This window comes from Heterocephalus glaber, unplaced genomic scaffold (genome assembly GCF_053883595.1).
Source record: "Heterocephalus glaber isolate CG9 unplaced genomic scaffold, H.glaber_assembly_v1.0 deba00001523, whole genome shotgun sequence".
Classification (NCBI taxonomy): domain Eukaryota; kingdom Metazoa; phylum Chordata; class Mammalia; order Rodentia; family Bathyergidae; genus Heterocephalus; species Heterocephalus glaber.
Window position 1 is genome coordinate 31,245,965 of NW_028258327.1, and position 27,832 is coordinate 31,273,796.

At 44.7% G+C, this 27,832-nt stretch overlaps 1 protein-coding gene across 1 annotated transcript in view; it reads left to right on the top strand.

Annotated features, from left to right (window-relative positions):
* The window catches only part of Igf2r (insulin like growth factor 2 receptor), a 134,527-nt gene that overhangs the window by 43,402 nt on the left and 63,293 nt on the right, over positions 1-27,832 (top strand). Inside the window, 9 exon segments of the mRNA NM_001310295.1 lie at positions 7,078-7,210; positions 9,624-9,753; positions 12,034-12,139; positions 15,603-15,765; positions 15,979-16,141; positions 17,141-17,244; positions 22,910-23,074; positions 25,420-25,560; positions 27,008-27,151. Of these exon segments, the coding sequence (NP_001297224.1) occupies positions 7,078-7,210; positions 9,624-9,753; positions 12,034-12,139; positions 15,603-15,765; positions 15,979-16,141; positions 17,141-17,244; positions 22,910-23,074; positions 25,420-25,560; positions 27,008-27,151 (1,249 nt within the window).

The window sequence follows — 27,832 nt, forward strand, 5'->3', positions numbered from 1 at the left end:
TCTTTTTGTCTGGTGCTGTGCAACTCAGTAAGCCATGCAGTAGGGTTAGGGCTGGGTTTATAGAGTATTTACTGTACCTGTAGGAGCTATCACGGACCTTTCTCAGCACCTGGCTTCCTACCTGTGGTAAGGCTCCTCTGTTAGCTCCTCCTGACTGGTTGCATTTTAAATCCCTCCTGTCACCCTTAGGGTGGCTTCTATATGCATTGTGAATCCGGGCGAGGTGTCCCTACCCCTTAAATTTTTGGCCAGTTCACCTTAAGAGACAGGATTACTGTTGCTGTAATTTACACAGCGTCTCTGCGTTATTTGGATGGCATTGATTGGCTTGATCATTTTCCCTCTAACTCCCTCAGACACATTGTGTGCAGTATCATGTTTTGAAATATGTGTACTTTGTGGAACAGCTAAATAGAGCTAATTAAACTTTTTGAGGTGAGAATACTTGAAATTGACTTTTTTAGTGATTTGTGAGAACAAATACATTGTTGCTGATTTTAGACTCTGTGATACACAGTGGGTCTCTTGGTCAAGTCACCCTTGGTGATTAATAAAGCCCCCTTCCCCAGCCTGATCTCTGAGTTTCTCTGCTGCTGCACTTTCCCTGGTCAAGGGGAAGATCAGAGCTCCCTGCCGGTCTCAGAGGCTGGTCTTGTTCAAGTAACTGGTTCTCCTCACTCCTCTCCATTAGTTTTCTCCTTGAACTCTGTTGGGATCTAGGAGCTAACAAGTGGTAATGATCAGTAATTTTTCTGGCAGCCTAATATCATATAGCTTAAGAAGAGCAAAAGGATATGTTTGTTTTTTGAAAATGAAGGTATGAATAATAAATTATCACTGATTTTTCAAATATGGCCATCTGCTAAAGAAAAGACACATTGAAGTGGAAGAGACAAAACATTGTTTCCAGAAAAGACTATGAAGAATGTCTCAATGAAAAAAAAGTTTAAAGAGGAAAGAATTAAGGTTATTTGGAAGATAGTGTCAAATTTTAACTCTAAGTTTTAAAAGTTATGCTGTTGACATGTGTACTGTTGGTGGTAGGAGAAGCATCTCAAAGCTGAAATCCACTTGTGGGATGGTTGTGGGACAGTCATCCTACACTGTTCAGTTGGCTGAATCCCTCTACTTTTCTGTCTGTGCGCTCTGCCCCCCTCCTCTCCCCTCCCCTCCCCTCCCCTCTTCTTTCTTCTTTCTCTCTTGTTAGGAGAATTTTCATTGGAATTTTCTCCTCGAAAAGCTCCTGGATTCCCAGGAGGGGACCTGAATGGGTGTCCCACCTCTCTGCTTTTCTGTTAGGTCCCAGACCTCTCTCAGAACCCCAGATGTTCTGGGCTCAGATTCTCCAACCCGATAGTGATATGGATTTCTCTTTTATCTGAATGTCCCTGTTACTTCACTTTGCTCAGTTGACAGTTGTGTCTTCCACCACCAAGAAGTAGTTGCTTTTCAAAATAGCAAATGGCAGCTTGTTTTCTGCAGGTCAGAATTTATGAACAGTACCCAAATCCTGCCTCTGGCCCTTTCTTGTACAGTCCAGAGCTAAGAATGGTTTTTTATAGGATTACAAAAAAGTAAAAATATGTGAAAAATATGTGACAGAGAACCTGTGTGACCAACAGGGCCTAAAATATTTTCCATGTGGCCCTTTGCAGAAACCATGTGCTAAACCCTATTCTAAGCAGATTTTGAGTTGAGAGTGGGGAGGTGTAGACTTTTTCTCTTTAACCAGTGACAGTTTCTTTTAGAAGCTGATGAAGATGCATGAGAAATATTAGTAGTTCTCAATTATTATCTCTTTTGGTATAGTCAGCAGCTGGGGCTTTATTAATTTAGTTTCATTTATTGAGAGTGTATTTTACAAAGCAATGAAAATTTCATTAAATTCTGAAATGATTCTTGCTTTGAGGGAGCCCATAGACTAATACTATGGAGGATAGATCATGTTCAGAAGCTCAGCTTTTTTTTCTGCTTTAGGGATAGATTAATTAGATAGAAAGAACCATGGAGCATAATGACTTCTAAAAACATACTGCTGTCACCATTAGCAGATCTTAGTAGAGCACACGCCCTTTTTTCTGTCTTTAGTATGATGTGACTACACACCTCTTAGGCTGTGGTATGACAATTTAAAAAATACACAAAAGGTTTTATGTACTTTTAAAACATTCACGATACATAAAAATCTTGATTGGTTTAGTATCAGAGTGATTTTTATTTTCACACCTCATTTTTTTTTTTTTTTTGTTAAATTCTTTTATTGGTGCATTTTAGGTATACAACACAATTACATTTCTCATTGGGAATTGTACCTTTACATGATGCATCTTGGTTCTTATTTTTTCCCCATTCCTAGCCCTCCCTTCACCCCCTCTACCCTTCCCTATTTACAAAGACTGTATTTTCGTTTTTCCCATTTCTCAGCATTTTTCCTTTTCCTTCTTTGCTTTCCCCTGCCCCTCCCACTACCCCTACCCCTTTGGACCTTTTCTTCCTATTTTGCATTATTGATTATTCATTCTAATCATTGGTACATTTTAGGTATACAATATAATGACATTCATCATTGGAAATTTGCACCTTTACATAATCTCTCTTGGTTCTTATTTTTCACCCTTGGCCAGCCCTCCCTTCAACCTCTCCATCCCTCCCTATTTACAAAGATTTTTTTTTCCATTTTTTTCATTTTCTCATATTTAATTCCATTCCCTTCTTTCCTTTGCCCTACCCCTCCCACTTCCTTCCCCTTTGCCCCTTTTCTTCTATTTCACATTACCTATTATACATTTTAGTCCTTATTTACACTTTCATTTTCTCACACCAGAGAAACTACTTGGTATTTATACATGTGTGTACTATTTATTTCACTTAAGAATATCGCCTCAATGTGCATCCACTTAGCTATAAATGTCTCTAATTTCTCATTTTTTTATGGCTGAGTAGTACTCCATTTTATAAAAAACCCCCACATTTTCTTTATCCAGTCTCCAGTTGATGGGCATTTGGGCTGTTTCCAAGTTTTAGCTATCACAAACTGTGCTGCTATGAACATGGGCACACATATATTACTGTGGTATGATTCTTTTAATTCTTTGGGGAAGATCCCCAGCAGTGGAATAGCGGGGTCAAATGAGACTTCCAGTCCTAGTTCTTTGAGGTATGTCTATACTGATTTCCACAGTGGTTGCACCAGTCTGCACTCCGACCAGCAGTGGAGCAGGGTTCCTCTTTCCCCACAGCCCCACCAGCATTTGTTGTTGGTTGATTTCATGATAGCGGCCATTCTTTCTGGAGTGAAGTCACACCTCATTTTTTGTCTCATTTCCTTTGTAAGTTTTGGTGTCAAATTTTGAATGATTTGCCTTTCAAAGAAAGCTACAGGTTTTATAATGCTTATTCAGTGGATTCTGGGAGTATTAAAGGTTTTTTTTGTTTTTTTTTTTGGTACCGGGGATTGAACTCAGGACCTTGCACTAGTGAGGCAGGCAGTGGAACCACTGAGCTAAATCCCCCCCCCACCCCCCGCCTTTTTGGGTATTGTTTTCTTTTGAGACAGGATTGCTTTATGCAATTCAGGCCAACCTTGAACTCAGTATGCAGCCCAGGTGATCCTCCTGCCTCAGCCTCCCAAGTGCTGGGATGACAGGGATGCACCATATGCCCTGCTTAATTATTTCTTTGAAACATTGCATACATATCCTGTCTCCATTGCAGAACTGGCATGCCTGCTAGAATTATGTAAGACGTAAGAAAGATCAATAGATGTAAAGCAACACCATCCACACTCAGTTTGCAATGTGTTGAAAGGCTGACAAGTGACCTCCTTCTCCACACCTTCCTCCCCTAGACTTCCTCTCTTTCCTCAGGTTATCAGTGTTTCAATTGCTCTGCACAGTGAAGCAGGAAGTGAGAAATACTCTCCAGCAGCCTGGACAGATTTTTTCAGTGCCCACTCCAGTACACACTCCTGGGTCAGTGAGACATCCAAAGTTGTCAGCTGTCTGAGTGGGGATCTAGAGATTCTCTGACTTGGAATCCTCCAGGTGTCCTTGTGAAATGGAGCCAGTTTCAGAACTATGAGCTCTTCTTGGGGTCGGGCCCATCTTCCCCTCTTGCCCTGTGCCATCTTGTTCCCTTTTCCGCCATAGGCTTGTTTCCATTTGGCTGGCTTTAGAATTGCTTCTTGTCTCCCATCCTAGCCTTGTGAGTCGGTGTGTATGATGTTGCTGTGGGATGACAAGCTTTAGATTTGCTGGATTAGGGACCCTTGTGGCGGTTTCAGGCAACCCGGTTAAAGTAGCCTGCACTTACAACCTTTTCTTCTCCTTGCCTTTCTGCAAGGGTGTGGGGTGGTGGGAGGGGTGGTGTGTCTGTGTGTTTGTTCCCTCTGACTAGGGTTGGCTCCATTCTCCTCCCAATGAAGGGAATGGGCTTGAGAAACTTGTCAGGCCTGGGAGACTTTGCTTTAGGGACCTGATTGACCAGAGTCCATGTGTCCCCTGAGGCTGTGTGAGGTGTAAGTTGCTTGGTATACTCCCTTAGCTCTGAAATCTCTGCAGTCAGACCTTGGGAAAAGGTCAGTGTTAAAGCATTCCTTCTGCTTTGATAGCATCTTTCTAAGAAAAATTGAAAAGCTAAATATTATGCAGTGAACCTTTGTACCTAGACCTGCCTGTGAATTGCATCAGCCTAAAAGATAAAATTTTAGGAAATGTTTCCATGGAAAAATAATTAAACTATTATTTTATTTTTTGTGATAGGGTAGCATATGTTGATCCCAGACTTGCTATGTGGTCACAGCCTTGCCTCAAACTCATGATCCTCCTGCCTCAACTTCTAGTGCTGGGACTGCAGACATAGCACCACCACACCTAGCTCTACTACATTGAAACAGTTGCAGAGAATGTGAATTTTTAGATTATTCTTTGGGTCAGTTGAGATGATATCATTATATTATTTTGGAATAAAATTTCTGGGGCATTGCACATAAAGTCTTGGCAGTAGATGGTATTCTCTTGGTGATCAGGGCCTTTTTAAAAAACCACCAAATGGATCTGTGTTTGAATGCCTTGCTTCAGAAAGAGGTAAAACTTAAAGTATAGGGTTTTGCCAACTGTAATGGGTTTCTTGACCTTTTAAAAAGTTACAGACACAGGAAGGGTCATAAATCAGAATGGGTAAGGATGATTAAAGACACTGATTAAGGATGATTAAAGAACTGCCCCCCAGGCTTTATTGAGCAGATATTAGCTGAGTTCCTTCTCTGCATCTTCTCTCTTGGTAAAGACTGTTACTAGGACACAGGCCTTATCTTCAAGGAACCCACTTCCATGGTAGCAGTGGAAAGATCAGCAGATGGCCTGATCTGATTATCGCCAGCCTAAAGGCTGTGCAAGGCAGTGGAGATAAGTGGAGAGCCCTATTTTAGATAAAATGTCAGAAAAGGCCTAAGTGATGACATTTCACCTGTAGACCTGGATGAAGTGAGGCAGAGAGGCATAGCTTCAAGGGGCTGAATTGTGTCAGGAAGCCAGTGTGGTCATGAGGAGTAAGAGCAGTAGTAGAGAGAAGGCTGGAGATCTCGGAGAAACATGGGTTTTGTTCTCTGTATAATTAGAAGCTGTTCTGAGTGGGGGAGATGTACCCTGAGTTCATTTTGGAAGCTTGAGCCTGTGGTCATGGAGACATGGGCTGGGGACTAGAAGGGCATTAAATAAGCTGGAACGAGGTGAACCAGTTCAGACTGCTGCAGGCAGATTACAGTGGGTCATACAAGGGAGGGGACGGTGGAGGTGCTGAGCAGTGAGCAGAACCGGGACTTTGTTTGAAGGACTTGCCAACAGTTGGACTTTGAATGTGAGACAGTGAGTAGCAAAGGGCAACCTTGTCATTTTGACCAGGCAACTGGTTGCATGATTGTCCCATTTACTGAGATAGGGAACACTGGGGTGAGAGCATGTTTTGGAGAAACCAGAGGCCAATTTTACATAGGTTAACTATGGAATGCTTCATGTGTCCATGTGATATTGGTGATAAATAGCAACGAAAGCATTCAGGTTGACTTAACCAATGTCTGTGCCGGAGCTTTACACGCACTGAGTCACTCAGTCCTAGCAGCAGCTCTGTGCTGTAATTACTCTCATTATTCTTATTTGACTCATGGGGAAACAGAGGCACAGAGGTTCAGTTTGTTCCTGGTCATACTAAGTGTCAGCAGTAGGGTTTGTACCCGAGCATTCTTTCTTGAGTCTGTGCTCAAAAACTCACCTCCTGTTGGCTCCACTGGTCAGGAATTTTAGGGAAAGGTCAAGGCTAGTGGCACCCATCTGAGGATTGTTGGCACCTCTTCAGAGCTGTTGATGAAAGCACCAAGGCCACCAGCAGGGAAGAGGTCTGATATTCAAGAGTTAGTTAGAAGAGCAATGAGAAACATTCGAGGAGCCTGAGAAGGAACCAGCAGTGGGGCAGAAGGAAGCCAGGTGTCTTTGGATTTCCAGGAAGGCAAGAGAAGAAAGGGCTTCAAAAGAAGACCATGGTTAGCAGCGTCACACGCCATGGAGACAGAGGAAGGGGAAAGCTGAGGACATCAGACCTGGCAGCAGGGAAGTCACTGTTGCCCTGGCAAGCATGGCTTCGATGGGGCAAGAGGCAGCAATCTAATGTGATGGGATTCAGGAGAGAACGGAAGAGCGTGGGAAGTAAGAAAGAGGAGACAGTGACGAGGGACTGTTTAAGGGATTTCGCTGTAAATTTCAGGGATGGGATGATAGCTGAGGGGAATGTAGGGACAGGAGAGGGACACTAGTGAGATGGTGGATATTGCAGTAAATGAGGGATATAATCCAGTAGAGAGGGAAAACCAGTGATGCACATATGCAGAGATGATTCCAGAAACACAGTCCTTGAGTAGGTAGGAAAGAGTCTGAAAGCAATGTTGAGAAACAGTGTCCACCTTTGCTTTGTTAGGCTATAGGGAATGGAGTCCTGTGTTTTGTGACATAACTAGAGGCTCATCTCATCGTGAGTCCCAAGCTTCATGACGAATTACGTCTCAGCCTTTCTCCTCCTTTCTTCCAGGTGCCATGCTATGTGTTTGATGCAGAGTTAAAGAAGCATGATTTAAATCCACTGATCAAAATAAGTGGTGGCTACTTGGTGGATGACTCCGACCCGGATACTTCTCTATTCATCAATGTCTGTAGAGACATAGGTAAGAACCCTTGTGAGGATGGGAGGATGATGGGGAAGGATTGATTCAAAGCTTTCAGCCACCGCCTTTGCCCTTCCACCTTTTGTTCCAATGTGGACATCTCTGACACCAATTAGGTCCTCTAAGAAAACTTTTGTCTTGAAATATGTTCTCTTTGCTTAACTCCAGGGCCTCTCCTCCATAAATTCTGACTCTGCTTCCTCTCTCCCCTCAAATTCTACCTAAACTATTGGTCCATTTTGTGTGTTTTCCCTGCCAAGACCTTTGGGTCTCAGGGGTTCCAAGGTGAGGAATGGTTGGTCCAGCTTGCTGTGTGTGACCAAGGCCCTTGACTTTGAGTTGCAGGGAGGGGTGACAGAGGAGGCTTTGGATATTTGCTTGTGACCTGTTTTAGGCTGGGTATATGTCTTCCCTGGCTTTCTTTGTAGATGCCGAAATGGGGTGAGAAGCATGAGCATCTTTAGTAAGATAACCAAAGGCTGTAAATAAAGGGCCTTTATCTAAAAAGGGCCATGAAGCTTTAAGCTAGGCCCTGCTTGCTAGTTTCTCAAGCTCCCTAGCTTCACAATTCCCTCAGGGGCTGAGAGTTGTGAGTGTGGCAACCCAACCAGGGCTGGTTTTCTGTGATGCTAGCAGTGAGAGGCCATTTCCGGTGTTTTCCTTATGTTTCTGTTTCTCACACAGTGCATAATAACATTTTGCCTTTTGGACAAATTGGAAAACTAATTTAAAAATAAACCCAGTACATGATTCTTTAAATTGGACATAAACATTACTTATCATCTTATTTGTGTTATTATTTCTAAAGTTAAAAATGATAAATATACCTCGTGCTTGGCTCACCAGAAATGACCAGTGATGATTTTTTTTTTTTTTTGGTTTTGGAGTTTTGAAATAGGGATAGCGTCTGTCTTTAGACTTCAGTCTGGCCTTGAACTCATGGAGATCTTCCCGCCTCAGCCTCCCAGGTCCTGGGATTATGGGCATGTGCCACCATGCCTGGCATCAGTGATAATTTTAGACCCTCTTGTGTCAGGTTATTATGTCATCCTTACTGTCTCAAAGACACTCATTATTGTTCTTTTGGGGGAAAAGCTGATAGAAAAGGCTTTGTCCTAAACAGGTCAGTAATTCTGGTTTGGTTATAAAGTTAAAAGATCTGTAGATTATTGACTTCTGAGACAATATGCTATTTTGATTTGGCAAACATTTAGATTTCTGGTTATTTATCCTTTTGAGAATCATCTGAATTCACTGGATATTTTCTAATGAAAGTTAATTTTCTTTCCAGTTAACTGGCAACTTGGATAGTTTCAGTGACTTGTCTTAGATAGCTGTGTCACATTGTGTTTCATCTGTCTGTCCCCCTTCTGGCTCAGACATTCTCTATATCCAGAAAATAGCCCCGAGCCTCAGACTGACTTTGAATGTGACCCGTAAACCCTCATGAATAGTTTTAGATTGTGACCCTGTGTTTATTTTCCTGTATATTGGGGCACTTGCTTTTGGGTACCCAAGTGGTCTAGCTGAGGGCAGTAGCTTGGGGACAGCACGCATTGTGTGTGGAATAAAATGGCCATTAAGTGAGACTGTTTGGAGGGTTTTGGAGCTTGGGGATTGGCTTTCCTGTTTGTTTGCTGGTGACTCCTTGTGGCAGGAGGCAGGTGACCCTTCTGCTTCCTTGACCTATAAGGCAGGTAAAGTTCGGGAGAGGTGCTGTTAGCCCATCACTCATGGTAGAGTGTTTGGACCCTTCCTAAGTGCTGCATGCTACTTTAAGGGCTGGATTACAGCCTCAAACATACCAAAGGCCAAGGAGGAGAAGATTTGTAGTGTGTTGTAAGGCTGATAGCATGTACGATGCTCGCCACGATGAGAGCTCTACAGGGTCTGGAGACTCACAGCTGTGGTCATCACAGCTACTCCGCTGTGGTCCCTTATGCCTGACATGTCTTGAGTGCATTAGTTCTGATCATCAGTCCTCCCCAGTCTTCGAGCCACAGCCTGGCAGCTGGACCAATCTGTCATCAAGTAGGGGAGAGGGTTGGTCTAGGATGTGAGTGTAGAACTCCCTGGTTCTTTCCACTAATCAGATCTCTCCTCTGGGGGAGTGTTTGCATTTTCTCACCTCTTTCTGGCTTGAAAAAAAATGCTAAGGTTAGCAGACTTCTAGGAGAGACTGGGAACATTGTGTAAGTACAAATGGTGCTCTGGCCCCCCCGTTCATGGGCCCTGTCTGCATTCATGGTGCAGCATACTTGCTCCTGAGCTTCATGTGGCCAGATGGACAGCCGGCCCGGTATCTCAGACCTGTAGCTGATGAAGACTTTGGTAGGGCCTCTGGACCTCAGAGTGCGTTAAGTACCAGTTGTGACCCTTTATCTGCTTTAACAGAGTGTGTGATGTGTTACAGACTCCCTGCGGGACTTAAGTCCGCAGCTGCATGCCTGTCCAGTGGGGACTGCTGCCTGCTTGCTGCAAGGGAACCAGGCGTATGATGTTGGCCAACCCAAGGAGGGACTGAAGCTAGCGAGCAAGGACAGGTCAGTGTGCTGCTTCTGCAGTGGTTTGCATTTTATTCCTCACAAGCAGCTGATCTTTTAGGGAGTGGCTGGCTTGTTCTTTGCCTGCAGACTTGGGATGGGCCTGCACAATTCCTCTTTCACAGGTGTAAGATCTGTGGGCACTGGTGAATCATGTCAGCTGGTTGGTTGTTGGTCACTCACTTTGTTTTCTCCCTCCCTCCCCCCCTTGGATTGTTTAGGATTGAACCCAGGGCCTTCTCACTGACCTACATCTCCAGCCCTTTTTTATTTTTTACTTAGAGATGTTCTTGCTAAGTCACTAAGTTGCCCCGGTTGGGGTTGAACTTGTGATCCTCTTGCCTCAGCCTCCTAGAGTGTTGAGATTATAGGCGTGTGGCACTATACTCAGCTTCACATGTCTTTTTTTGGTACCAGGGATTGAACTCTGGACCTTGCGCTTGCGAGGCAGGCAGCAGAACCACTGAGCTAAATCCCAGGCCCTTCACGTCTTTCAGAGCAGTAAAAATACCTATCATGGTGTATTCTATAGCACATCTCTATGTTGCTTCATGAAATTATACCTACCTTAAGGTGCTTCCTTGTATTTTTCTTTCCCTATCATCTATGAAGTTAACTTTGTATCCATAATTATCTGTTCTTTTGAGGCAAGAGATGTGAGGCAGTTTGCCGGTGACCTCCCAGGGTTTCCTCCTAGCTAGGGTGTGAAGGGCACCCTAGTTTCCAGCAGAGGATGATAAAAAGTTGGATTGTTTACACACGCCCTTGTATGGCCCTTGTGTCTTTGATTGTGTCACCTTATGGAAGATGGTGCGGCCTTGGCAAGGACTGTGTTTTTCTCCAACATGTTGTATATGACTACATCCTGAATGTAGATCAGGGATTTTGATTTTCTCCCTATACCAAAGGCTTTTGGTACACTTCTGGTGTTGTCTGGCTGTATTCTGGAACCAGTGGTGTGCCTACAACCAGGGTAATTGTAGGAATGGTGTGCAGTAATAGATAGCAGTTTTGTCCATAGAAAATACTAGCACGTGACCTAAATTGGCTAATGTTGAGAATTTTCTGTACGGATTTGCTCAGCCTGTCATAAGAAAACAGATCAGTTGGCGGAAACAACAGAATTTTTTCCTTCATAGTCTAAAGGCCAGAAGTCCAAGGTGAAGGTGTCAGCAGGGTTGGTTTCTCCGGCATCCTTTCTCCTTGTCTTGTTGGAGTGCCACCTTCTCCCTGTGTCCTCACATGCTCCTTCCTCTCTGTGTCTGCATGCTTGACGACTCTTTGGACAAGGATACCAGGAGTGTTGGATTAGGGGCCACACATCTGACCTCGATTTTACTTACTAACCTCTTTAAAGTCCTTGTGTCCAAGTACAGCCACAGCCGAGATTGTAAGGGTTAGGGTATCACGATATGACCAGGAGGGAATGTGTCCAGAGTGACAAATCATTGATTCTGCATCCTGGGTGGGCTGGTGAGGATTTGGCGAAATGAGGGCACTGTGCCAAAGCTTGAGGTTGTCTGGGAAAAGAGGCAGGTCATCTATTTGAAGCACTTGTGTTGCCATGCATGAGACCCGTGGGCACATTCCCTTGTAAGGACAGGAGCCCTCTGACCAGAACTGGGCACAGGAGAAGCTCCAGCTGTGACTGCTGGGCAGGTGCACTGGCCTCTCTTCAGGTTAAAAAAAAGTATCTAGAGTTGTTCATAGAGAAAAAGACCTGGACATGGTAGTGCGTGCCTGTAATCCCAGCACTCTGGGAGGCTGAGGCAGGAGGATTGCAACTTCAGCCCCACTCTGGGCAACTTAGGAACAGGAGTAGAGGTGTAAATCAGTGTGAAAGCCTTGGGTTCAATCCTCAGTACTGGAAAAAAAAAAAAAGAAAAGGAAAAGATTGAGCAGCCTTGTGGGCAAAAATGCACTTGAGCAGCTTGGCTGTGCTCAGTTTTGGTTAGGTCACCTACAAAAAATGTTTTTATTATTCAAACAGCTCTTCTAGTATTTTCAGTTTATGTATTAGTTGTTTTATTTATTTTACTTTTTTTTTTGTACCAGGGATATTTATTTTACTTTTAATAATGGTACTCTTTCCAGTTTACTTTTGAGTATTTTTTTAAAAAATGGAAATGAAATCATTACTTTACCTTCTAGCTTCTTTTATAGTTTATGTTTCTTCTGTTAGCTTCTCTCTGTGTGAACAGGCTGACTGCTCAGGGCATTGCATTAATTTGAATGTAATTGACACTTCTGACATACTTTTTCTCCATGTGGATCCTGCAGACTTGTCCTGACTTATGTGAAGGAAGGGGCAGGAAAGCCAGACTTCTGCGATGGTCATAGCCCTGCAGTGACAATTACATTTGTGTGCCCTTCTGAGCGGAGAGAGGTGAGTGGCTTGTCTCAAGGAGAATTTAAACTGCGAATTTCAGCCCCAGTTGCCTAAGTGACCATGCTTCTGGGTTTGGAGCAGGTAGGCTGGTGCAGGGAAGGGCGAACCATCCAGTGAGGTCTTGGGCTGGAGAAGGGGAAGGGATGCCAGGATGGACACAGCCTCTTGGAGAGCCCTGGCTGCCCCTTGTGGCTCTGTGCAGAGGGAGCTCTGTCACCCCAGCTGGGAGAGGCCACCATGCGGATCGTGGGATATTGGGATATTTTGTTCCAGTCTGCCTGTGATGATTTTTTTTTTTCTTTTGGGGACTGGGGATTGAACTTAGGACCTTGCACTTATGAGACAGGTGATGCCTGTGATGATTTTGAGTGGATCACAAACAGATATAGTACCTCAGTTCACGAACTTAATTCTTTCCACAGTTCTGGTCCCAACTTGAATTAGACGAGAACTAAATCAAATTTCCCCATAAGGTCAATGTGGAACCTAAGCTTTGAATTTGTGGTTTGCAAACAGAATCGTGAAAAGAATTAAGTTCCTGAACTGAGGTTTCACTGTATTTTTTGTTGTTGCTGTTGGGTTGATTTTAGCAAATAGTTGAAAAACTCTAGGTATAACCTCAAGCCTGGGATTTCTTGTAGGGGGAGTTTTTTATCTTCCCTAGTTTGTACCCCACGGCCCTGCCCTGTCTGTAGTTCCCCTTCACAGGCAGATTTATCACTCTGTCACGTAGCTGCTTTTTATTTTTTGTTTTTGCAGTGCTGGAGATACAACCCAGGGTCTCTACATGCTAGTGGGTGCTATACCACACGCCTAGTCCCCTCGCGGTGTTTTTCCAGTCTTCTCTTTTTATTTTTTTGGTATTTTGAGACAGGGTCTCACTGTGTAGTTTAGGCTGGCCTTGAACTCACTGTGTAGACCAGGCTGGCCTTGAATTTGAGGTGATCCTCCTGCCTCAGCCTCTAGAGTGCTGGGTTTGCAGGCCTGCATCACCACAGCCCAGCTTGTTTTGTGCATCTGTAGCACACTTGTAAACTCCTTGAGGGCTGAGTCTTATATGTCTTGAGACCACCTCACCCAGTGACGTGTGTATAAGTTGGTGTGTGGTGGAAGTGTCTGGACAGGGAGCTGGTGCTGATGGGATGGAGTCATCCCCTGGGAGGAAGGGGCAGGCCTTTTCTTTATTTCTGCCATTCTAATAAGGAGGGCCTGAATTCTTTTGCCAGAAAACCACACTCCCCTGCCCCCAAAGAAATGTGGAATTTCCCCTGGTTTCAGACTGGCCACTGGCGTGCTGGTGTGTGGATCTGGAGACAAATCAAGTCCAAGCTCAGCTTTTTGGAGTTTAATGTCCCCAGCCTCCCTTGTCCCTGTGATATCAGCCTAATGAGACCATCTTGTCTTATGTTCTGAACTGAATGTGGAGGAATATTTAATTATACCTTATATTGCACCTATAATAGATGTGATGTGAATATTCTCAAAAAGCTTGATAATAAAATGTATTTCTGTATCACCATAAAAATATAGATGTGCTGTAGATTGAAGCCTTTTATATTAACATCTTGGCACTGGTTTATTTTTTTAAAGAATTTTCCCTTTTGTTTATTGTGTATTTGCTAATAATCATTTAACACTAAGTTACAAGAATTGGGAGTTTCTCTCCTTTTCCTCCAAGGGCTTTGAAGCATTTCTGGGTGTTCAGAGAGGAGGCTGATACGTTGTTGTACTGCTTGGGGTTCCTTTCCAGCAGAACTGTTCCCTGGGCAGAACTAGTGTTACTCGTCCTTGGACACTGCAGTGCTTAGGGGGTTTATTTAAGCATCTGTGTTGGCTTGTTGAATGCTTTTGGCAGCTAGTATTTAGTAAACATTATCTTATCATATAGATCTTTTTTAAAAAGGTTCATTGAATATACATCCTATAAAATCTACCCATTTTAAGTAGTATTCAATGATTCTTAGTTTTTTTTTTTACCGAATTGTGCAACTTTCACCACATTTCCATCATCCCAAAAGGAAACCTTGTGCCCATCAGCCGTCACAGTCCATTGCCACCCCTGTCCGGGCAGCCACACAACCTTGAGTCTACTTTCTGTCTCTGTGAATTTGCCTTTTGTGGACCCTTTACTTACATGTAGCCTATAATATTGGCTTTTGTTGGTAGGTTCTCTCACTTAGCACATGGCTGTGTGTCACTTTGTGGCAGACACACTGACCTCAGGGCTGAGGAACAGCATTGGTTTTGAGTCTGATGGGGTGGGAGGGGCGGGGTGGAGTCTGTAGCTCTGCACCTTACTCATCCTGTGACCTGTTGTAAACCTGGCGCTTTGTATTGTGACTGACAGTTCCATAAGCAGCTAGGCAATTCTTCCTAGTGAAGCATTTCTTCCTAAGAGGGTTAAAAAGAAACAGTGGCTTAGTAATGAATCTGGGCTTCATTAGGGCCCAGTTGTGAAGGCAGCATAGTGGATGCCTTAGTCACTTTTTTTGTTACTGGTACAAAATATCCATTACCCATCAATTAGAGGAAGAGTGGCTTATTTTGGCTCACATTTACAGTCCCTGGTTGGCTGGCTTCAGGGCAGGAATGGCATGGCAGAGGGACATAGCAGAGGAAAGCTCTTAGGTTATGGTGGCCCGGAAGCAGAGAGAGAAGGGAAGAGCCAGCAGGGAGATTATACTCTTCCAGGCCTGATCCCTGGTGATTTGCTTCTAACCACGCCCATCACCTAACAGCAAGTGAGCTGTAGTTTCCCCATAGTCCAGTCGCCTTCCAAAAGCCCTGGTTGTGACTGCATGAGGGTCTTGGGGGACATGTAGATGTAAACCATAACAATGGCAGAATCTAGACCTGTGTTTGGGTGGTATCTCCCCGACCCCAGTAGATTTTGTTTTTGTGGTACCAAGGGTCAAACTCAGGATCTTACGCTTACAAGACAGGTGCAGTGCCTCTGAGCTAAATCCCTAGACCCCCAGTAGATTTGAATACAGATGAAGTGGTGCCAGCCCCTTTGTCAGCCTTAGAAAGGGGTTGCAGACCATCTTCTTGGATGAGTACACCTGTTTACTTGGTGTTGGGGTTCAGACGAGCCATGTACCCCTCATCACTCCTTACTGCTTGCCAAGGTCGCCGTGGTTCTCAGGTGATGCTGAGTTCAGTATGGGTTTGTGGGCTTGAGTGTTACTGTGAAAGGAGTGGAGTTATAAGTCAGTGGCATTGTTATAAGTCAAATACAGAAAAAAAGAGTTGAAGTAAAAAGTTACAAAAGTAAATGGAGGTATTATACATCATATAATCAAAATGCATAATGGGGAATTATGATTCAAACACCAGGAACAGAAAAAAAAAATGTAAAAACCCAACAGCCCACCTGAGCTTTTCAAAAGCATGGAAAAATCTACACTTTTAAGCTGCATTGAAAACTTCCATTTTATTCATTTCCCATTGTTCCTGATAGGGCACCATCCCCAAGCTCACTGCCAAGTCCAATTGCCGATATGAAGTTGAATGGATCACTGAGTATGCCTGCCACAGGGACTATCTGGAGAGCAGCACCTGTGCCCTGAGCAGTGGGCAGCATGACATTGCCATTGACCTCCGCCCTCTCACCCAGCCCGGAGGTGAGCAGGTGCCTGTGGTTGGCAAGACTTCTGGTGCCACTCAGGAAGAAAGGGAGGGACAGGGAGTGAGGTGGCCATGGAGGGGTTGAGAGCACTGTCTCGGGCCCTGCTCATCTGGGTTTGGAATTGGGATTTGGGTTGGACTGCTGGATTGCTTCACTTTGGGATAGCTGTCATTGCAAACAAGCCTTTCATGTTTATTTCCTTCTATAGGGTCCTATGCTTCTGATGGAAAAGAATATACATTTTATTTAAATGTCTGTGGAGAAGCCAAGACCCGCTCCTGTAATAAGAAAGAGGCTGCAGTTTGTCAAGTAAAGAAGATTGATTCCACTCAAGTCAAGATAGCAGGAAGGCCGAAGAACCAGACCCTCCGGTGTGTCAGCAGCCCCTGTGCACACATGCATGCACGTGGCTGTTGAGTGCATTGTGTGTGTGCTTGTGAGACATAATTCAGTCCCAGCCCCCTTATTCCTCCCACTTTCCCCAAGTGCAGGAAAGTCAGTGAAGCCAGCACTCCTTCCTCTTACTTAGGCCTGTTGCCATTTGTCACTAAACAGCTGGATGCTTTTCCTGACTTTACAATAAGAGTGCATCTGTTAGAACTGTTTGTCTTGTAAATCTATTTTTGTGTAAAGAACTATAGTGTAGGAAATTTACTTCACTAGTTTATAGTTAGCATCTGTTAGTTAGCATTTTAAAATTTATGTTTTTGAGCCGGGCGTGGTGGCTCAGGGCTGTAATCCCAGTACTCGGGAGGCTGAGGCAGGAGGATCACTGTGAGTTTGAGGCCAGGCTGAGCTACATAGTGAGTTCAAGGCGACCCTGAACTACTGTCTCAACGCCCCCTCGAATTTATGTTTTTGACTTTTGGTGTTTCTCTAGTAGTTTGAGGGTGCTGTTAGCCCTATATAAAAGTTATAAGCAGTTGAACAAATTGACTTGACACATTCTTTAGACCTACTTAGTGTATTCCTGTAGTAATTACTGTCACTAAAGCAGTGTAAAGACATAGTTCTCTGAAACAAGTCTTATCCAGAGTCCTTCAGGTGAGATTGCACTTAGGGTGGTGGCTAAAAAACATCTGTCTGATCCTTGGGTGTTATTTATTTTGTATGAAATCCAAAAGTGAGAGCAAGATAAGTCTTTGTGCTCACAGCAAAACTTGTCAACATTCTCCTGCAGCCCATTGTTATTTGAAGCCTGTGCCTGTGTTATTTGGAGCTCATTTCCTAGGATGTTTTCCCCAGCTGGCTGGAGAGCTTGCTGTTTTATGTCAGTCAAGATTTGTTGATGGCTTAATGTAGCAATTTTTTAAAGTTCAAGTTTATTTGTTGGTTCTACAAAACACATTTGCCTATTCGGAAAACTCTAGGTACTCTGATGGAGACCTCACCCTGATATATTTTGGAGGCGAGGAGTGCAGCTCAGGCTTCCAGCGGATGAGTGTCATCAACTTTGAGTGTAATCAAACTGCAGGTGAGTGCACAGGGGCTCAGCCTCTACATTTTGCATCAGAGAGAGAGAGAGAGAGAGAGAGAGAGAGAGAGAGAGAGAGAGTGTCTTCTGAAAGTAGAACACTGAATGAAACACTAAAACATCTTCCTTTTAACCTGGCCATGTCTGGTCCCCAGTCTGCGTTTTTCTGTTTGAGTGATGTCCTCCCTGCCCTCAACAACACACACATCCTGTTTCCATTTTCCTCTGCTCTCTGTGTTTGTCTTGGGGACAGGCCCAGGCCCGTGCTTGCTGAGAGAGAGTTTCTGCCTCAAGTTTGAGGGTACACACACTACAGCCAGGACAGCCCCAGTGAGGTAGTGTCCCTTAACCAGCCTCAAGTAGGTGCCTCTTTTTTCCTATCCTGAGTTGCAAGATAACCCTTTTTGCAGAACAGTGACCCAGTGATAGAGTTTGGATTTGGGGATTGCAGAATGCCACTGAGCAAGTTTTAGCAGAAGGTCTGGGTTCTCTGGGTGGTTGCAAGCAGCAGCCTTGAGTTACTGTGCTACCCTCTCTGTCTTGAAGATTTCAGTCACATTTGGCACCTGTGGAGAGGGATAGGATGGCATCATCACCAACACCTGTCCTGTCTATGGGCCAAATGGCGTACTCCCTGTTGCCCCAGTGCTGTCCCACCTTTGCACTGAGCTCTCGATCTGGGGCCAGCCTGGTTCCAGCCTGATCTGTGTGCTACTGGTCTGAGCACACATGGCTGCCCCGCCCTGAGGATGGGTCTCTCTGCCCTTCCTTCCGTTTGCTTTGTGTGTTTCTATGGCAGTGCGCTTGTGGGGCTTGTTCCTATGTGATTCACTCTAGGGTCTTGAAGAAGCAGCTGCGCAGGAAGCTCACATATGCCATGGAGATGGGCATGATTGATTGTAGTGCTGAGCACTTATAAACTTTCTAGCAGATAGGAAAAGAATGAGCGGGTGATGCAGTGGAGATGGCTCTTGGTCACATATACAGGCTCCCAGGGCCCTTGGGGACAGTCATTCGGAGCATCTGCTGTGCTCTTCATCCTTCTTTCTCCTATGTGTGGCTCTGCTGCTCCTGGATTCTAGTTCTTATCACTCATGATACAGGCATTTTTAGTGCCTATTTGAGGGTGCCTGGTAACAGATGGCCTCTGGGGATTCACAGATGAGAAACCAAGAGAGGTAAGGGCTCCATTAAAGTGCAGGATGTTGCCTTCAGGACCAAACTCCTGCCAAGTGTCATCACCCTGCCCTTCAACAGGAAGGAGGCCCTGAGGCCAGGATGGGCTGTTTCTGGGACAGCCATGAGTCAGGCCCCTCAGAGAAGCAGGCACTGCTTCAGCTGCAGGATGAGGGGCAGCAAGCCAGGGGTCTGGGGCCTGGGACCTGGAACTCAGGGTCTAAACAAGCAGAAACTTGCATGCTAATGTGGGTCTGGAGAGGTGAGGGAGGCCTGCATGCCGTGACCTGCAGGGAGCTGGCTCAATCTAGATGCAGCATGAAGTCCTGGACATCTCAGTAAGGCCACAATGTGCCTCTGATGTGTATGAGAGGAGTCACAGTCGCTTTTGTGTGCGCCCTACCCCTCCTCAGGTTCACCATCTTTATTCCTTGACCTTGCCAGTTCTGCACCCACTGTAAGGATTCCATCTCTGAATTTTGATTCCAACTCCCTGTGCTCTGTGTTCCCAGTGTCTTGGCAGTGTAGCCTTCTTCTTCATCCCTGTCCTGGCTGTCAGGCACCCCAGGGTGGGTGTTAGACCTCATGGATTCTCTTTCTCCTGCCGCCCTGTACTGCTGCACTGCCAGTCAGCCTCTTTGGTCTGAGTCTCCTGTGTTCCTGCTCTGTACAGGTTTTTATTGATGACTGAGCTGAGGTCTTTGAACATGGGTCCCTCTCTCTTGGGGATACTGGGAAGTCAGATTTATGGCCCCAGAAGATGCAGACAGACTAGGGGGTGATGAGGAGGAAAGGACTGAGAGGAAAGGCCGTGTGCAGTGAGGAGTTGATCCTGGAAAGCTAAGGTTGAATGTGTTGGGCTGGAAACAACCCCTTCCCTTTTTTTCTTTTGTATTATGAAAGTTTTCAAATATAAGGTAGGACTGTATTACAGTGAAGGCATGTGTACCAGCCACTCTGGCAGATGTTAATGTTCTGCCTGATTTGTCTCATTAAAAAAAAAACTCTCCCCACATTTTGTGTTAGTGCACATTACTTATACAGATTAATGGGTTTCCTTCTGGCAGATTTGTACATGCACATACCTTAATCATTCCCTGCTTCACTCCCCCAGATTTTGCTTCTTATGAACCCAGTGAAATGGATGGGTTGCATCACCCAGCCCCAGCGCCCAGTGAGAACATTTCTTTCTGTGACCTCAGTACCATTAGCGGACCTGATAAAATGAACAAATCTCTGGTACAAAAACTTTTTAAAAAAGAAATCAATGTTTTATAAGATTATTACAAGGTGCATGGATGGAGAGGTGTTAGGTGCTTGGATGGTGAGTTTTAAGCCTCCTCTTGCGCAGGAGTTGGATTATAAAGTATTTCCAATTCCTTTCCAGTCTGTGATTCAGTACTCCACACTGCCAAACATGCTATTATTATAAAATTACTTCATTCAAATTTGAATTGATTTTTCAGGTAAAATTCCTTGGTGCAGTCTGTGTTTACTGGGGACATGTAATATATTTTTGGGTATAAGTGGGTGATAAATTAATTGGCTATGTCATACAGGCAAGTATGTTTTACAGTTCAAGTTGGATTTCTAGGAATTACTTATGAATCTAAGGTTTGTGCATTTTCAAGACTCAAAGGTGCATAGATTCTTTTGGCCATGATATTGTTTTGCCATTTGTTTCAATAACTTATATCTAGCTTGCTGTAAATATGATGCCATATTGTTGTTGATTCTGTCAAATGAGGCCATCAGGTAGTTTTTTGAGAAGAGTACAATATGCTAGAACAGGCAAAAAAAAAAAATCAAACAAACTATGCACAAATTCAAGTGGTTCAGTACATTAAAGATATATTTCCTTTAATTCAATGCAGGTTGTTGGGGACAGGGCTGGAGGTGTGGCCTCTGCTCCATGTGGCCCAAGGACCTGTTCTCTTTCCATCTTGTATTGCTGTCTTCTAAAGTCTGTGAAGAATAGGAACAGCATTTTTTTTTAAGTGAGCCAGAGTGAAGTCATTTGGTCTACCCTACAGGCAGGAAACCCAGGAAATGGAGTTTACTTAGAGGGAAAATGAGGGAGTTTGGCATTGTTGCCATAGGCTAATGAAGGAATTAATGTTGCTGCTGCTGCTTAGGTGGAGAATGCCTTCCTGGGTTTTGTTGGAAAAGCTCCCTTCCCCTTTAACTGGACATGGAAGCCAGACACTATAAGGCCACATAAGGTGGTATGCAAGGGAATGAACCAGAGCTTGGGAAGTCAGGCTAACGTCCCAGGAGCCTATGTATGAGGGAGAGGTTGTGAAAAACTCCCGTTGAGAGGTAGACAGGAATTAGTGGCTCCAGGATGAGTGATCTCTGAAGGCATAGCCATTGTGTTTGAAAATGAATGGTTATAGCGGGGAGTCCTAGCTTAATGGTTTGCTAAAATTCCTTGAGAAATTAAAGAGTATAGGTGAAATGAATCCCAGTGGTTGTTTCAGATGAACTCCCTGCAGATCATTAGTTTCAGGTATAAAAACCAGCTAAAAAATAGCATGAAGCCAGCTGGGTGGCACATGCCTGTAATCTCAGTTACTTGGGAGGGTGAGAGGCAGGAAAATGGAAAGTCCAAGGCCAGCCTGGGCAACTTAGCAAGATCCTGTCTCAAAGGAAAAACAAAAGGGCTGAAGATATAGCTCAGCACTCCCTGGGTTTAATCCTCAGTATTGCAAGAAATAAAAAAATAAAAAAGAATGAGCTGGGCCTTGTGGCACAGGTCTATAATACCAGCCCTGTGGGAAGCTGGGGGCAGGAGAGTTGCAAGTTTCAGCTGAGCCTGAGCAGCTTAGTTAGACCATGTCTATTTTTCTTCCTTTCAGTACTAGGAATCGAACTCAGGACCGTGGGCTTGCCATGCAGGTGCAGCGTTAGACCATGTCTTAAAAAAAAAAAAAATTAATGAAGGGCTGGAGATGTAGCTCAGTGTGAGGACCCTCCTTTCAAAAAGAGTTCTAGACCCATTCCTTGTTTAATTCACTTGTTTGCAAGCTTATCTGGTAAAGAAAGCACAGTGAATGTTTCAAGTTACGGAAAAAAGTCTTTTCCAAATAGTGAAATAGTCTGTAAGCTTAAGCTGCAAATCCAGTAGGAATGAACCAAATTTGTAAACTCTGTGGTCAGCTTGGAAGCAGGAAAGTGAGTGTTGTTGCTGAACAGGGCACACGTGGGCAGGAGGGTCCTAGCTAAGGAGAATGGCCTCTGGGTCATGGACTGTGTCTGAGAAAGGGAGGTAGGGGTCATGCTTTCTTAAAGAGAATGGCTTCAGGTAATTATTAAATACAAAACCGAATAACTCACCAACAAAAAACACAGGAGAAAAAACCACATACACACACACATATATGAGTGGAAAAAAAGAAGAAAAGTAGTCTTACAGTAGAGTGGGGAGGTCTTGTCCTATGGTTATGAGCTTGAGTCTGGGGCTAGACCAGTGAGATTTAACTGGCTCCCCTCCTTTCTAGCTATGAAATCATAGGAGATCTTTAGCTTGGCGCCTGGCTCTGAGTATGCTTGGTAGAGGTTAGCTGCCATTGCTGGCATTATACTCACCTAAAGGTAATTGCATTCAAGATTTAGTAGAAATGACAATCAAAATCTTATTTCCCTTAGAACATTAAGCAGCTCAGGACAGCAGACCTCAAGGAGATAGGCTGATCAAGCAGGAGCTGTAAGCAAGGAGTATGAAACCATCATGGGTGAAGAAAGGGGAGGTTTGTGTCAGCAGCTCATCAGTGGGTGAGGGGACAGGATTTCCAGGGTGGCAGGGTCAACAGTGTCTATAGAAGTCCAGGCCATGTGGGGTAGGGAAGCAGCCCATGAAGAGTGAGTTTTAAGACTAGCGCTGAGGTGTCCCAGCTGATGAATGGGAAACTTATGTGGGTGTTGGAAGAGACGTCTATTAATTCTATTTGGGTGTCATAGACACACATATTGGCAAGTCACAGAGTTTGGCAGCGTTTGGAGGTGTGCCCTGAGCCATGGGGTTGACGTGGACTCAGCACACCTCAGTCAGAGCCACCACCAGATGTTTTCTGTTCTTTTGCTTCCATTGTTGGGATGAGTCCTGGGGGACTCATCTTGGTCACAGTTGTGTCAGAGCTGTCTTGCTTTCTGAAAACCCCTAGTCTCATCCTGAGATGTTCACAAGCCCATTGTGGGTTTACTAAAGTCCTGCCAGCACACGCCTCCATGGGGCTCTTCTCTTTGTTCGGTATTGTGCACAGCTTTCTGTGATGCCTACTTGACTACTTGATACCACTCTACCATGGTGGTGAGGGTTTATGTTTGAGTGTCTGAAGCTTAACAGATGTCATTCTAATCCCCAAGTTCTCTATGGAGTCTGCACTTGACTGTTGAAGCTAGATAGTCATCCTTGTCCTATTCTTGCTCCTGAGATGTTCCTCCGTCATGGCTGCACGACAGTCTTATGTTTTCCTCTCACACTGTGCAGGGAATGATGGGAAAGGAGAACCTGTGTTCACAGGGGAGGTAGATTGCACCTACTTCTTCACGTGGGACACAAAGTACGCCTGTGTCAAAGAGAAGGAAGACCTCCTCTGTGGTGCCAGCGATGGGAAGAAGCGCTACGACCTGTCCACCCTGGCTCGCCACTCAGGTAGCCTGCTGACCTCAGCCTTGTGTTCTAGGGACAGTTGTCCCTGAATACTGTTAACTGTATTCTAATTGCCAACTAATTGTGTTGTGGCCCTTTTTCCCTCCTTGTGTATAAGCATAAATTATAAGGAGCATTGAATTGGGAGGTGAAATACCTACATTTGAGACCAGCATTATCATCTTCTAGCTGTGTTGCCTTGGGCTCATCTTACCAGAGTTTAATGAGAACTGTCTGATGCCTAGTACGTGTCAGACTTTGTGCTCTGTTTAGAAATATAAAAAAAGGTTTTTTTACTTGATTATTCCTGTGGGCACTGTTCTCCTTCAGCCAAGGGCTGGGGAGGCTGGTAGGGCTGAGCCTCAAATCATATCTGTCTTTTTTTTTTTTTTTTTTTTTGAGATAGGGTCTCCTGGGCAGTTCAGGCTGTCCTTGAACTAGTAATGTAGTCTAGTCTGGCCTTGAACTCACAGTGATCCTCCTGCCTCAGCATCCCAAGTGCTGGGATTACAGGTAGTGCCTCATTGGTGTTACCCTTTTAGCAGCTCTGTGTTAGGTATGTAGAATCCAGTTGTATCTGTAAGGTGGAGATCACATCTAAGTCAGAGAAGATGAGTCACATAATTAGCAGTTGTGACATGACTATTCCTCGTGTCCTCTGGTTCCTTGTTGCGGAACATACCATGTTAGGGGAATTGCTCTTATGTTGCTGGTTCCAGAGCTTTCCTAGGACACAGACACAGGCACTCCTCTGTAGCTGCTCTGTGTGGGCAAAGTGCTTCAGTAAACGATCCTTGGGCTTCAGTAGTTGAACCCTTGGAGCCATGGTTAAACTCATCCATGTGTGCTGAAGAGGAGATTGATTTCCTCCATAGCGGCACATGCTCTGGTCTCCAGATCAGAGACCTTGTGGGGAATTTCTGTTGCTGTGTCCAGTGCTGGCTTGAGCTGGTTCTCCAGGCTGAGTTCCTTATAGGAAACTGAGGGGTGGCAGTCAGCCCCTCTACTCTCCCAAGCATCATTGTGTACAAGACACAGCCCAGGATCTGTGAAGGATGCAGATACATTTATCTGCTCCATGGACTTCCCAGGACAGCTCTGGTTCTTGAGGATTTTGGAGGATTTTTGTAGCATTGTCACTTGGCCCAAAGGAAGTTGTGAGATGAGAACCAAAACCTTTCTCTGCTGCTTGGGAAAGTCCCCATTGCAGTCACATGATTGGTGCTTGGGTGAGGCCCCCGTGCACACGCATCATCCCGCATGGTTTCTGTAGGTTGTGGGCACAGGAATGCTGTTCTTCCAATGCACTGTGTTGTCACTGACCAGCCATGGGCCTTTTGCCTTCCAAACCCTATTTGCAAAAGGACCATTTTACACAAGAATGTGCTTTTGTGACTCTGTGCTCTTCTTCATACAAAGTTCCAGTTTGTCTCTGATACCTGCTTATGGGATGGTCTGGCTTATCACAGCTGCCCCTTGTTCCTTTCTTTTGTGTCCTTTTTAAAAAAATTATTAATTTGAGACTCTTCTAACATACTTAACAGGGTATTATTTTTCCACATTTATAAGTTTTGTAGGCAAAAAAACTATGTTGATGTGTCCTTGACACTCATTGTGTGTCCTCACTGCCTTCTGTTCATTATTGATGGGCTTCTGCTCACTCTAGTGGATGTGAGCCTTTGGATGCAGTCACCATACACATCTGCTTACTTCTGGTGGCAGCAGGCCTTCTGTCCTCTCCTTGGTCTTCATGCATGAAAGAGGCTGTAGATGCCCCCCTGCACCCCAAACTGGGAATTGAACCCATGGCCTATGCATTGAACTATATACTCCCTGCCCTTTTAAAATTTTGAAACATGGTTTTGCTGAACTGCTAAGTTTCCCAGGCTGGGTACAAACTTGTGATCCACCTCCTTCAGTTTCCCAGAGGCAGGGATTATAGACATGCTACAGTCACCCAGCTTTGGTAGCTTTCTTTAGTGACACAGATTTTCGTGGGGTCCAGAGCTGGGTGTGTCATCAGTGGCATGCCATTCTGCAGGCCTAGCATGCCAGCAGGCTTCTGATTCAGGCCTCAGTCTCTGATTTCTTTCTGCACTAATTCTCTGACCCCTGGTAAGCCTGTTTGTTCTTCTGAAGACACATCGGGATGGCTTATTATCTGTCACATTCTGTGAGTTTCTGCGCCAGCAGCCTTCCTGGGTTCTGGAAATGGGAATGCGGATGTTCTTGTCCAAGTGCTTAGTAAGCTGTGGGCTCTTGACCTTTGGCTTAGTCACCGTTTGTGGTATGACCCCCAGGGAATGAGTTTATTGCCTTTGTCTGAAGAACCTTTTTTCTGATTACAGAATCTGAACAGAATTGGGAAGCAGTAGATGGCAGCCAGACAGCAGCAGAAAAGAAGCATTTCTTCATTAATGTCTGTCACAGGGTGCTGCGGGAGGGCAAGGCCATAAGCTGTCCCGAAGACGCTGCTGTGTGTGCTGTGGGTGAGTAGTACAGTCGGGAAGATTGGGGTGAGCAGAACCCAGCTGCTTCCTGTGTGGAGTGACAGAAAATCCTCTTGTGGTTCATCTAAGCCTCCTCTTTCTGGGTGTCACATATGAAGATGGTAAAGAAATAGTTCTAATGACATAAATGTTGGTACTCTGAAATCCTGAGGTTGGCTCAAGCTACCTGAGGCTGGTTGAAGCCTTATCTGGGAACATGATCACGCTATCACACTGAAAAATACGTGGACAACCCCCCCCCCCCCCATTGTCCAGGATGGCTTTGAACTTGCTGCATAGTTCAGGCTGGCCTTGAACTTACCAGCCTCCAGAGTTTGGGATTATAGGTGTGGCCACTGTGCCCAGCAGCCATCTTTTTTTATGTGACTTGAATAACATTGACATTACTTGTGTTAAACACAAACTTGTGTTTGTGATTTTTTTAAAAATAGTTTTACTGCCTAAATATGTTCAAAACCCTTATGGCTTAAGGGAAGTGGGATCTTGGAATTTTTGGTGTGCTATATCCTCAGGTTCCTTCTGCTGTCATTGTTTTGGTCTGTGGCTATCATGAGGAGACTTCTCATTCTGACGGAGAGGTTCAGCATGTTATAATTTAGAGTGCATCTTGATAACACCAGGCTACAAGAGCAATGCAGATCTGTTCTTTTCTTTTTTCTTTTTTTTTTTTTTTGGTACCAGGGCTTGAACTCAGGTTTTTGCGCTTGCGAGGCAGGCGGCAGAACCACTGAGCTAAATCCCCGGCCCGATGCAGATCTGTTCTAAACATTCCATAAGGAGCTGTGAGTCTGTATTCAGAGTCAGTGATGTATTTTTGAAAGCAGATTTCCATGTCTTAGGAAAGGTTTAGGGACAGTTTTAAAACTTCATAGTCAAAGGGCACATGAACCATCAACTCAGTGGCCACCTACTTGAGTGCTGGACAGGTTTAATGTGTTTTTGCCTAGTCATGGACACACCCTAACTGCTTGGTTGTGCTCTCAGAAGCCCTTGTGTCCCAGGGTAGCTGAGGCCTGGAAACAGAGATAGTGTTATTTACAAGTGGTGATGACCTGTGTGCTACCATTCTGTTCTTGTGCTTGTGGAAGACACTCATTCACGACACTTTCCTGCTAGCCCTGGAGATAGCCTTGGAGTCCTCATTGTGACCGTTACCTTCCACATTTATCACCCAAGAAAATCTCATTCCCATCTGTGCCAGGTTAGGTGGTTGGAGAAGGCAGTGCTGTACCTGCAGGGCCTCAGCTGAATGTTAACATCGTTTCTTTCTTTCTCTCCCCTATCCCTTTTGATAGGGCTGAGAATCAAACTTAGGGCCTCCTGCATGTTAAGCAAGCACTCTACCTCTGAGCTATACCTCCAGCCTAGCATCACAGTCATTTCTCACTCATTTCTCTTCTCTTCTCCTTTTTCTTTCTCTTTCCAGATAAGACGGGAAGTAAAAGCCTGGGAAAATTTATCTCTTCTCCCACAAAAGAGAAAGGAAACATTCAACTCTCCTACTCAGATGGTGATAATTGTGGTGATGACAAGAAAATAACAACTACTATCACTCTCATATGCAAGCCAGGTAAATATTTAATTTTTTTTTTTTGGTACCAGGGATCAAACTCAGGACCTTGCACTTGTGAAGCAGGCGACGGAACCAGTGAGCTAAATCCCCGCCCCCCCTCCCTTTTTTTTTGAGGCAGGGTCTCACTCTGTAGTTCAGGTTGGCCTTGAACTCACTATGTAGCCCATGCTGGCCTCAAACTCATGGCAGTGTTCCTGCTTCAGCCTCCTGAGTGCTGGAATTACAGGTGTTTGCTACCATGCTTAGCTAATCTTTAACAAGTTTTTTGTAAGTACGTGTTTGCAGTTCATAATGATTTCAAGTAAACATTTAAAAAAAAAAGGAATGTTTTAGTGGCATTTGCCAGAGGTGCATTGGCATTTCTCATTTCTCTTCCTTATCCTGTGTGGATGGGGTTGGGTAGAGAGGTGTGATGCTGAGCCCTCATAGTGCTATAGTCTCTGATGGGAGGCAGTCAGTTGGATTTCTACCGAGAAACGCAGAAGCCATGTGGTGTCAGTAGGCAGTTGTGTTATTCTTTTCCAAATGAATTGTGAATCTCCACATGGTGTCCTGTTGGACTGATGATACAGGGTCAATGATGTGGGTGCTGAGCTTCCTCTAAAGGGGAAAAACCATAAATGATTTAAAAATGTTACCCATGATCTCCCCATTTAAACACAGCATTCATTTTAACTT